The sequence below is a fragment of the Cibotium barometz genome, chromosome 4 (genome assembly GCF_041138505.1).
Source record: "Cibotium barometz isolate CiBa-2024 chromosome 4, ASM4113850v1, whole genome shotgun sequence".
NCBI classification, from domain to species: Eukaryota; Viridiplantae; Streptophyta; class Polypodiopsida; order Cyatheales; family Cibotiaceae; genus Cibotium; species Cibotium barometz.
This window is the reverse complement of record NC_141049.1, coordinates 67881181-67893237: the sequence shown is the minus strand read 5'-3', so window position 1 is coordinate 67893237 and position 12057 is coordinate 67881181. Positions and strand designations below refer to the sequence as shown.

The 12057-nt window shown below is 41.3% G+C and overlaps 1 protein-coding gene across 1 annotated transcript in view; it reads right to left on the bottom strand.

Annotated features, from left to right (window-relative positions):
- Positions 1-9805, bottom strand: part of LOC147639546 (pentatricopeptide repeat-containing protein At1g11290, chloroplastic-like) — a 39203-nt gene extending 29398 nt beyond the window's left edge. The window contains exons 1-3 of the mRNA XM_086794471.1: positions 9569-9805; positions 7150-7409; positions 6857-6954 (exon numbers count right to left, since the gene is read on the bottom strand). Coding sequence (XP_086650597.1) covers positions 6857-6954; positions 7150-7409; positions 9569-9805 — 595 coding nt within the window. The remainder of the gene's footprint in view (positions 1-6856; positions 6955-7149; positions 7410-9568) is intronic.
- Positions 9806-12057: the final 2252 nt, after the last annotated feature.

The window sequence follows — 12057 nt, the reverse complement described above, 5'->3', positions numbered from 1 at the left end:
GATAAGGACCTAGTCCTATTTTAATGGCTTCTCTATTGTACCAGGGTTTCTTAATGCTTCTTCTAACAGTGGATAGCTTCTTTTTCCTAGAAGTAACTTCATGTGAAGATTGGGAGGGTTGGTTGACCGAAGAGGATGATAAGCATTCACTTTCGGAAGATGAAATATCTATGATTTCTACTACACTCTTACTAGTGGACATGGTGTTGATGTAAGAGGCTTTGTGAACAAGACATTCAGTAACATATAACTTTCAATGTCCCTAGTGTGAGCAAGCTCTTACAAAAGTACCATATTTTCCCTTTAGTGCATGTGAGCAGCCCTTTTAAAGGTATAGAAAACTACATATATACATATATGAGCAGCTGATCTTTTAAAGATATAGAAAACAATATATATATATAAGCTTACTATAATAAAAGGAAGGCCACATCTACGATGTGCACATGGACGTCAGTTTGACGCGGTGGATCACTTGATGCGGTAGATGTGGCACTCGTTTGCAGTAGTGCTGTAGACTGGTTGACCACCTATAGCGATGGTTGGCATCAGCACACTAAGTTGCCTGCCTGACTGGGGCTACCATAGTAGCTGTAAATTGACGCTCGGTGATAGTAGGCTCTGAATTGGCAACTTGCCTGTGGCATTACGCACATAGTTCTACTGGTAGAGGCAGCAAGAGCAACCTCGCTCTGATACCAATTGAAGAAAAATGTGAAAGAGAAGACTGCATGCAGAGACCATAATGAAAATCACATGCAGCTTGCTTTGCATTAGATTGAGCCATTTTACAGGCAAGAGGTACAAGCTCTTATACATCACCCAACAATGAGGTCATCAGACTTCGTATTCTCTTCCTTAAGAGTAGGAAAAAGGAGGTGGAGGGAATGTAGGAGAAGAGGCGCCTCCTTTTATTATGAGATTAAAAAGAAAATGCCTTGCTTTGAAACCTTAGGAAAATAACCCATAGGTTTGGGTCATTAATTCTAACACCCTCCCATGATCCAAACATGGGTAAAGATTAAAAAAGGCTAAGATGACCTACACTTGAATGCCCTCCCACAATCAAAGGTAGCTACAAAGTTTGAGATACAATGGTTATGACGATCAAGGTGAGGACCACAAACAAAAGTGGTTGTCTCACAAAGAAAGATGTCCATTTGAAAGATGGTACATCAAAGCAAAAAATTGGTTTACAATGCCATTGAAAAAGTACCTCAACTTAAACGAATAAAAAGATGTGAGAGTAGAATGGGCCAAGTGCATGACCATCAAAATGCATAATCATAATCATCAAAGCAAAGATTGACCTCATGATGGGGGAGGCCTTCGATGGAGAGTCTTCTTCTTTCTTCTCTTCGACAGCAAGATAGGCCTTTTGGGCCTTCTTCTTGGCATAACAAAACTCCTCAAGATGTCCTAGTTTGTCGCAAAAAGTGCACTTGAAGGTATTCTTGTTTTTAGGAGTGGCTTTCGAGGATGAGGCTTGCCCTTTGACAAAATAAGCACCATCAACATGGTACTCACTCTTCTTTAGAATCCTCTTTCAAACCCTTATTTACAATGCCATAGAAAAAGTACTGTGACACGAAATTGGGGTTAGGACTTCAGTCACTTCTCAGAATAAAAAACACACTTGTATGAAACCTCACAGCCTCCTCACCTCCCTTTCTCTCCCTAGATTAGGATAAAGATATACACATCAAAGGTGAGATCATAATTCATGGAAGGAAAGATGAAAGGCTCCGGAGAAGCAAGAATTTCTGCCAGTCTTGCAGCTCCAAACAAAAGGGCGATTCTTTGTTAGAAGAAAATCTTCCGACTCAGGATTATGTGAACGGAAACATACGGAGAATATTGATAAGGTTCATCCGTTCGAATTGGGCGATTTGGTCGGAACATATTAAAGCAAATGAATATAGCAATCACTTACAAGACGATAAGACACATGGGGTTTGCCTTTTGATGAGAGATTAGGAGGAATTAATCATGATTAAGAAGAAAGAATGGCCAAAAAACTATAAAAACAGAGATACAGAGAGAATTGCAGTTTTAAATCCATATAGGCTATGTAAGAGAGGATTATATAGATGCATAGAGCTTGAAGAGAGCTTCGCGTCTATGTAAAAACTTTCAAAAACGAGCAACCGAGTGAAAAGTTATGAGCATTTTACTGCAAGGCTATAAAACTGCCAAAATTCTATAAAAATAGAGATACACAGAGAATTGCAGTTTTAAATCCATATAGGCTGTGCAAAAAAAGATTATATGGGTGCGTAGAGCTTGAAGAGAGCTTCGCACCCATATAAAAACTTTCAAAAACGGACAACCGAGCGAAAAGTTATGAGCATTTTACTACAAGACTATAAAACTGCCAAAATTCGCCTAAAAATTAGCAACTTTGGGAGAAATTATGATTATCAATGAAGTAAGGGATTGAGAAATTAATTACATGAGTGGAAAGAGCATAGAAAGAGCTTCCTATCCATATGATCAATTTAAGAAACCAACACCCGAGTGATGAGTAATTATCGGTTGAAAATTGGGTATTGGACCACAAAAACTGCACTCCTCTCTCTTTGCATGAAACCTCAATTTTCACATAGCCTCTTGCCTTTCGTCTCCTTCATGATTCAAGCTAGAGGGTAAGGGTTAACATTGCTCAGCGGACAATCATAAAGATTTACCTATGGTCCCCAAAGTCTTTTCACGTGCTCATTACCGCTAAAACCATTGGTACCTCCAAAGGAGGGCGGCAATAAGGCAAGGGCTACCTTGAGAAGTCACAGGCCCGCCAAGATAATAACTCCTTATCCCACTTATCATGAATCATCAAAGAGGTCCAAAATTGGGTTAAGCATGAGGAGCTAATGCTAAATGAGACATTCACATGTAAAGAGAGTGTTTGAATAGGGGTTTGAAAGATAAGAGAATGGTAATGACACAAAATGCTCAATTGAGGAGGCTCATTCCTTGATTTGAAAGGGAGAGAAGGGCTCCTTTTATAGGTGGAGAATCACCCTCTCTTCCATTGTTACAAATTACAACATAAAAATCTTCAACCCTTCAGTGACATAAGGGTAGATGTCACCATCAATTGTCCTCTTAGGCTAAGTCTTCTATTGATTATTAAATTGAAGACTTTTTGACTTTGAGAGTGTGATGAGATAATAGCCAAGCCTAAGTGGCATGTAGGTGGAGATCCCACTGACACATGGTGGAATTCTCCTCTTCCATGTAAGCATTCTAGAAGAATCTTTCCCAATTATGCACCTACACACACTCCTCCACATGCCTTCCACACTCCCCAACTTGTAGCCTTATGGTGAATACCATATTAATAATACAATAAAAATCCATGTGAGCATGAAGGCCCACTTTTATTTTCCACATCACTAGCCCATCTACCATACCAAAGTATTTATCAAGCATACTTGTGGCATTTACAATGTGTGCACCCTAAATCAAGTAAAACCATTATATTTGAAGATAGAATGCTGTTATCGGGGTAGCCGCCAAGCCGTCGCATCATCACGCCGTTATTCCATTGTGGGCGCTGCAATCTTCTTGGACAAGCTTCCACCTTATTACCATTGAGAAACCATCAAAATATGCACAAAATTGACGATGAAAGATATCAATTTTTCACGTCACATCTTCCCCCCCCCAGCAGATCCTCCATGCTTGTCTGGGGGGTCTGCTGGCCATGGTGCTCGAGGGTAGAATATCTTCAGCCGGTACTCATTGGCACGTCCAGGAACCTCCTGGGTGGCCACTTGCATCCTCTAGAAGATAGGTGTTATTTTTGAACTTTTGCTTTATCCTGAAGGGGCCTTCCCAGCGTCGAAGAAGCTTCTTATCTAGCCGTTTCTCCACACGGCCATCATACCTCATGACTAAGCTTCCTTGCTTGAGTTCTGGCTTCTTCTTCTTCCTCGTGAGAGTGTCATGCCTTGCCTTGCGCCGTTGTTGTGCAGCCTCCAAATTTTGAAGTGCTTGAAGTCGCCTCTCATCCAAGATCTCTAGTTGTGCTAGGCGTTGGGCATGTGTTTCTTCTTCATTATTCAAGCGTGCAAAAGATGTGCGAAGGCTTGTGATTTCCAATTCTATTGGCAAAATAGCCTCCACTCCATAAACTAACTGAAAAGGTGTGAAACCAAGAGAGAGTTTGTGAGTTGTCCTATAGGCCCATAGGCCCTCTGGCAAATGCACATCCCACTTTCTCTTCATAGTATCCACTAGCTTAGACAAAGATCCACAAAGCAGTCCATTAGTTTTTTTTACTAAACATTACATTGGGGATAATAGGGAGTTGACATAGCATGCTTTATTTTTAATTTCTGCACCAAAGCTTCAATCAAGTCATTCCTGAAAGACCTCCCCCCATCTGTCAGGATTTCCAATGGACACCCGAATCGGGCACATATGTATTCCCTAAGAAAGGATGCCACAGCCACTGCTTTATTATTGACCATTGCCTTTGCTTCTGCCCACCTTGTTGCATAATCTGTGGCTACCAATATGTAATACTTCCCATGTGAGGAACGAGGAAGTGGGCCCACAAAATCTAATCCCCACCTTTCAAATGGACCATATGCTGGGATAGGGTTTAAGGGTCCGGGAACCAATTGCTTATGCCCATATGCCTGGCATACTTCACAGCTTCTGCACCACTCATAGACATCTTTGTTGAGTCGAGGCCAATAATACCCTGTGTTAAGGATCCTCCGAGTTGTGCTGGCTGAGGCAAAGTGACCTGAACATTCATGACATAATTCCATAATCCTTTTAGACTCCTCTAGGCTCACCACCCTCCTAAGAATCTTATCCTTACCTTGCTTGTAAAGAACATCCCCTAGAATTGTGTAAGGATGAGCTTTCCTGGTAAGCCTTTGCTTCTGTTGAGGATTCAGTCCAGGAGGGAAGTATCCTGTATCTAAATAGTGTTGAACATCTTGGAGCTCAGGCCAACCTGTATCCATTAATGCAAGAGTAGCTACTTTGAAAGAAGCCAAGGTTTTAGTACCCAATTCATCAGCCTTTTGATTATCCTTCCTGTTAACATGCACAAATTTACAAAACTCAAAAGCTTCTTTCAACTCCATTGCCCTTTTATACAATTCTTGGAGATTAGGACTCCTTGCCTTATACTCTCCTTTCATTTGTCGGATGACCAATTGTGAATCCCCTTTAACCTCTACCTCTTCAATTCCATCTTTTATGCAATCTTCTAATCCCCAAATTAATGCATTATACTCAGCCACATTATTTGATATAGCCTTTGGAAATTCCCTACCCTTGGCCCATACCTCTTTTCCTTCTGGATCGAATAAAACTATTCCCTCAGCCCCACATTGCCTGGAAGGGCTAAAGGCTCCATCAAAATGCATAGTGAAAGCAGTTGGTTACGTTTCCAAATCTTCATATACCTCTTCCTTTGCTCCTGTTCCTTCTTCCTCTTCCTTCCTTGTAAGCAAATCTGCAAGAGAGGCCCTAGTGGTGTTTTCTGTAATAAAAGTGAAAGAGAATTCTTGAAGCTCGCAAATCCACTTTGCAAACTTCCCTCCTGCAGGATTGGGTTTGCGGACCAAGAATTGTAAAGAAGGTTGAGATGTGAGGAAGAAAAAAGGGCGAGGTAACAAGTATGACCGGAACTTCTTTACTGCAAACACAAGAGACAAACCACCTTTCTCCATTTTGCCATACCTCTCCTCGACATCAGTGAGTTGTCGGCTTGTATAATACACTGGTTGCATACGCCCTTGCTCTCCCTTTTGCAAGAGTATAGCACCCACTGAATGTGATGAGACACTTGGGTTCACATAAAAGTCCTCCCCCCACCTAGGAGGCTGCACAATTGGACTTTGACTCATGCATTCCTTGAGCAAACAAAAAGATTGAATTTGATCGGGCCCCCATTGGAAAGAAACATTCTTCTTTGTTAACAGATTTATAGGATACATCTTCTCAGAGAACATGTCAACAAAGCGTTGGTAATACTTTGTTTTACCCAAAATCCTCCTTACCTCCCGTACATTGGTAGGTGGTGGGAGGGCCACAATTGCCTGCACCTTCTCAGGATCCATCTCTATGCCTTCTTCTGAGATAACATGTCCCAAGAGAACCACCTTCCTTCGTGCCAAGCGGCATTTTCCAGGATTAAGACACCCTTTTGCATCATCAATACTTTGCAAGGCTAACCTCAACTTTTCCAAGTGATCCATGCGGCTTGAATAAATGCAAAAATCATCCAGAAAGACCCTTATAAACTTCCCCAAGTAAGGTGCAAATACCTGACTCATGAAGCGTTGAAAAGTTGCTGGTGCATTGGTCAAGCCAAATGGCATCACCCTATAGGCATACACTCCCCAAGGGGTGATAAATGAGGTTTTCCTTTGATCTTCTTCACAAATCCGGATTTGAAAGTATCCAGAGTATCCATCACACACTGAATACAACTCATGACCTGCAACTTGATCCAAAATCTCATCCTGAAAGGGTAGAGGATAATAATCCCTCTTTGTGCATGCATTCAAAGGGCAAAAGTCCACACACACACACCATTTTCCACCCTTTTTGGGAGTGACTACAACTGGGGAAATCCACTCTGAATTCTCTACTGGAAAAATAAATCCAGCTTCAAGCAAATTAGTTACCTCCTTCTTAAGCACCTCTGCTTGCACTACTCCCAAACGCCTTAGCCGCTGTACCACTGGCTTACTTTGGGGCTTGAGATCAATCTTGTGCTCTACTAGGGTAACTTGGCGTACTTGTGAGTAGCTGTTTGCAAAAAGGTTAGGAAATCTAGTGCAACCATCAAAGATGTTGACGAATAAAATTTTGTCTGGGATTATACCTTCAAGCAACATTTGTTGAAAAAGCTGTATAGCCTGCTTACCCCTATCTTGCTGGACGTATGCAGCAACCATGGCAGTCCAGGCAACCACATTACGGCTGTGATTACACATGTTGTCAAACACGCCTTGTGTACACACCAATGCTTCACATTTTCTGTACATGTTCATAAGAGAGGTTCCCAAGAAAGCATCCAACTGAAGCTCACTACCCAAAATCAAGGCATGAATATGCTTCACATCAGAGAGGGCAGGCTAGCTGGCACAGACAAGAAATACGCTGAGGAAAGTGAACCTGTTAGGAATGACACATTCAAGAGGCATTCGTTGAAACAGTTGGAAAGCTGTCTTGGCCTGGCCGTGCTGTGCGTATGCCTCGATCATGGCACTCCATGAAAACACATCACGCTCTTCCATCTTGCTGAACAATGCCCTGGCATCATCCAAAGCTCCACATTTGCCATACATTCGCAAAAGGAGGTTGTTTAGATAGCCATTCGGCCGATGCTCTCTTTCGATAATGTTGCCATGGACAAGCTTGCCTTCTGACAGGGTCTTTGTATTGGCACATTCCCATAACAGAGAACGAAAGGAGGCAGCATTTCCCTGATTGAGGTTTTTTGGCCGGCCATTTGAGGTGTCCGTACATGGTTTTTGTCTCAACTTTTCCACTTTCCTTTGTTGCCCTTCAAGATGTCTATGCATGATCCCATATCTGGCCCTCTGTTTTAGTGAGGGCGAAGCCATGGGGAACATCCCCACTTATACAAATGCCAGACGATAGATACCGAAGCATCCACACACATAAATCAACCGGATGCTCTCTCTCTCTCTCTCTCTCTCTCTCTCTCTCTCTCTCTCTCTCTCTCTCTCTCTCTCTCACACACACACACACATGTACTAATGCAAACACACACTCTTTCCCCCTACACACTCTCACACATAGACTTCCATGTCTCTGTCTCTCTCTGTGTTCTCTCTCTCTCTCTCTCTCTCTCTCTCTCTCTCTCTCTCTCTCTCTCTCTCTCTCTCATGGAGTTGTTATTCAACAAGTCTTGTGTTCGAATCTCACTCCTGTCGAATAGATCTTCTTAGGTCTCTTGGGATTGTTCCTACGACATAAAAACAACGTTCTCACACACACACACACACACACACACACACAAATACATTCATGCACACACACAAACACACTTCTTTCTCATGCACACGTGCACACACACACACACACACACTCTCTCTCTCTCTCTCCCACATGTAAATATATATTATCTATAATATTATGTTTTATTATATTTAGAGACGTATACCTATATATACATGTACATTTATAAAATAAATAAACACATATACACATATATTTTTAATTAATATTAAATTTTAACAAGTGGGGATGCATGATGAGGTGTGTTCACTCTTAAATAAGTGGGGATGCATGATGAGGTGTGTTCACTCTTAAATAAGTGTATCTTATATACAATGTCTTTTGTCTTCTCTTTTGCATACATATGTATGTGATTGTGTGTGCACATACACATATATGTATGTGATTGTGTGTGCACATACACACGTATGTGTGATTGTGTATTGTCTTCACGCGTGCATGTATTGTGCAAGTGTCTTGATTGTGTGTATGTGCTAGTGTGTATTTGTTGTGTGTGTGTGTGTGTACATGGTGTGTATGTTTTTATATATGTGTATCCATAGCGAGTGTCTGCATGTACGTGTGTGTGAGCATGTGAATATACTCGTGTGTACATCTATGTGTGTGCATATGTGTGTGTGTGAGTGTGTGCATGTCCATGTGTGTGCACATGTACTTGTGTATGTGAGTGTATTTATGTGCTTGTGTACACATGTGTGTATGTGAGTGTATTTATGTGCTTGTGTGCATGTATACACATGTGTGTATATGCAAGCTTGAGTATGTGTGCAGGTGTGCATATCTCTATATGTTGCATGTGTGTCCATGTGTGCGAGTGTGTGTGTGTGTTTGTATGCGTGTGTGCACGTATCATGTGCTTGTGTCTGTGTGTTATGTGTGTGTGTGTGTGTGCATGAATATACATGTGTGTGCGTCGATATACATATAAATCTATTTATATACATGCTTACATACCTATAGATACACATACATACATAATACATATATGTGTGTGTGTGTATGTATATTCTCTCTCTTATACATGCACATAATATATATGTTTGTGTGTGTATGTGTAAGCTTGAGTATGTGTGCAAGTGTGCATATCTCTATATGTTGCACGTGTATCCATGCGTGTGCGAGTGTGTGTATGTGTATTTGTATGCGTGTATGCACGTATCATGTGCTAGTGTCTGTGTGTTGTGTGTGTGTGTGCATATGAACATACATGTGTGTGCGTTGACATACATATAAATCTATTTATATATACATGCTTACATACCTATAGATACACATACATACATAATATATATAAGTGTGTGTATCTATAGGTATGTAAGCATGTATACAAAGATTTCATTGAAAGATGTGAGATGAGATCTTCTTAGATTAAAATTTAAAATTGCATTGGAAGATGTGAGATTTGGCTCCTCCTCACGCTTGCAAGAGGAGTGGTTATTTTGAATTAGCCCCACCTCCTTTGGCCACGTGGAGGGAGGTGGGGTTGTGGTTAATCTTGTATAGATGAAGATTTTAATGTCTCTTTTTGTATTTTTTCTTTTTTCTTTACCTTGGGTAGCCTAAATCCGTGGAGGAAAGCAAGCATCAAGAGCAACCTACCTAGCACGCTAAAAACAACCTCCTTAAGTCCTGTTGTTCCATCGTTGTGGAACACAGTCTCCGAATCGAATCCAAGACCTCCAACATCGTCAATATCCTGGCACTCTCTTCCATCGACGTAAATGGGCATAAGTAGCAGGATTGTGCTCAGCAACGACAAGCTTGCCTCCTCGATGTGCACCTCCATCGGCCTCGTTTGCAAACTAGCAACTCCATCATCTCTTCCGGCATGCTCACATTTCCCAGCTTGCTCTTCCAATACTTCATCACCTCCTCATTCCCCATAGCAAGTGATAGCAGTTTGCCTATCGGTTGAAACCACCTTGATCCGTCGCCTTTGCTAATCACCTGCACTAAGATGGACGTGTTAATTAATATCTCGCCTTCTCTTCTTATATGTTACTATTACCCAGTTTAGACTAAAGTTTCCAACACCCTTTCTGACATCGTTCGACTGAAACGAAAAGCTAATGATGCATACAAGAAGCTAGACTCCAAGGTGTTAGTTGGTGAAAATATTTATCTTGGGTAGCCTAAGATGCTTGCAGGATAGCAAGAATCGAGAGAAACCCATGTGGCACGCTAAAAACAACCTCTCGTCGAAAGCCCATAACAAAAAAAGCCAACCTTAATAAAGCAAAGCACACAACACTCGTGGTAAAAAACATGTGGCAAGGTAGGCAACAAGCTGAATGAAGTTAAAATTGGTATCACAATGTCTATGGAGGCGGAAACGCTGGTGTATCGTCTGTGGAGGCAGAAATGTTGGTGTATCATCTATGGAGGAGGAGCCATCGTGTATCATCTCTGTGGAGGCAGAAACGCTATTGATGGAGATTATCATGGGGAGGATGAGCTTCCTGTCCTAGTCTCATGACCTTCCACTCTTGCTGTAGGGCACAAGTACAAAGTCTGGTTGTTGATGATGATGCAACCACCACTACAGAGAGGAGTACGATGTTTCGTAGTTGGCCTCTCAATGGATCCCAACCTTAACTACTACGCTCCTCTCATTGTAGATGCTCTATTGAAGGATCTAACGGCGGGCAAATATTGCATCCTCTGTGGTTCACGGCGGCAAAGCATGAAGAGCACCTATGCTATGGCTGCCATAAATAGGCTATGGAAGGAGTCACAGCAACACTCTGTGTACTTAGCTTTTGGTGTGAATGATGCTGATGAAAACTAGGATAAGCAGAGGCTTTGGGCTTGCTTGTGTGACCACCTTCACCTCGCAAGCCAGTAATGTGCATATCATCTCCCTCTTCTTGAAGGAGATTGCTTATCCCCATTACGATCATCATTGATGAAGCGGATTCTCTGATTGATTTGCCTCACACAAGCTATCTTGGTGCATAAACGCAAGCAAGTACTCTCTCTCTCTCTCTCTCTCTCTCTCTCTCTCTCTCTCTCTCTCACACACACACACACACACACACACACACACACACACACACACACATGCACATCATCAAAACCAACTACACTCCATGCTGCTTTAAAGCTTGCAAAACAAGATTTTTTTTAAATTCTTTCAGCGTTTTTGTGTGAGTGCTTGGGTAGCATACTTCGTGTAGTGTAGAGCATATTTGAAATCCTCGAATGAAAATGAATTTAAAAGCATACTTGGAAGCAATGCTGGACTAACATTCGCAATCAATGAGCTTAAAGCCTGTTCTTATGTTCGATGGGGATTCAAAAGTACCTCGCAAATTAGAAAATTACAAATTCATTACCACATTTGAAAATGAGTTTTGTATCATGAATCAATACGTAGAACTAATGGCCGCCTTCAACACTGAAGGTGGACTCTGCCAACTCCGCGAAAATCCTATGACTTGATGAATGACGTGTAACTCAGATTCAAATGTGGTAATGAATTTGGAATTATCTACCTTGTGATATACCCAAGATCTCTGTCGATGTCCATCGATTCCTCATAGGCTTGATGTTCATGCTCATTCGAGCTCTATAAGTTGTTTATATAAACTTGAGAAAGACACACATATGAAGAGGACGTGTTGTAAAAATGGTATGGGTTGTAGTGTCCATCTTCATTCAAGCACTTCAAGATGTTTATACATGAATGGAAGGACACACGTTCTTTCAAAGAACGTTGACAACACATAGGTGCAAGCAATCATCAAGAGGATAATGCTACCCAAGCATTCTAGTTTTTTATTAAAAAAAAGCTTGAAATATATTAAAATGAAAGGAAGCTAAACCGCTAGCATTTACAATAAGCTTTTTATATACGAAGAAGCTTAACTTCAACAACCAAAACTAGAATCAACAAGACATTTCTTAAACCCCAATCCGAGTTTGAATTCTAAAATATAGTTAATTAGCTCTATGTCTCTCGAAGTGACAACCAGATCCTCTCTCTTCTTAGTTTCTAGATTCTTTGAAACTTTTGGTTAATCGTGTTGTGGGTTGATC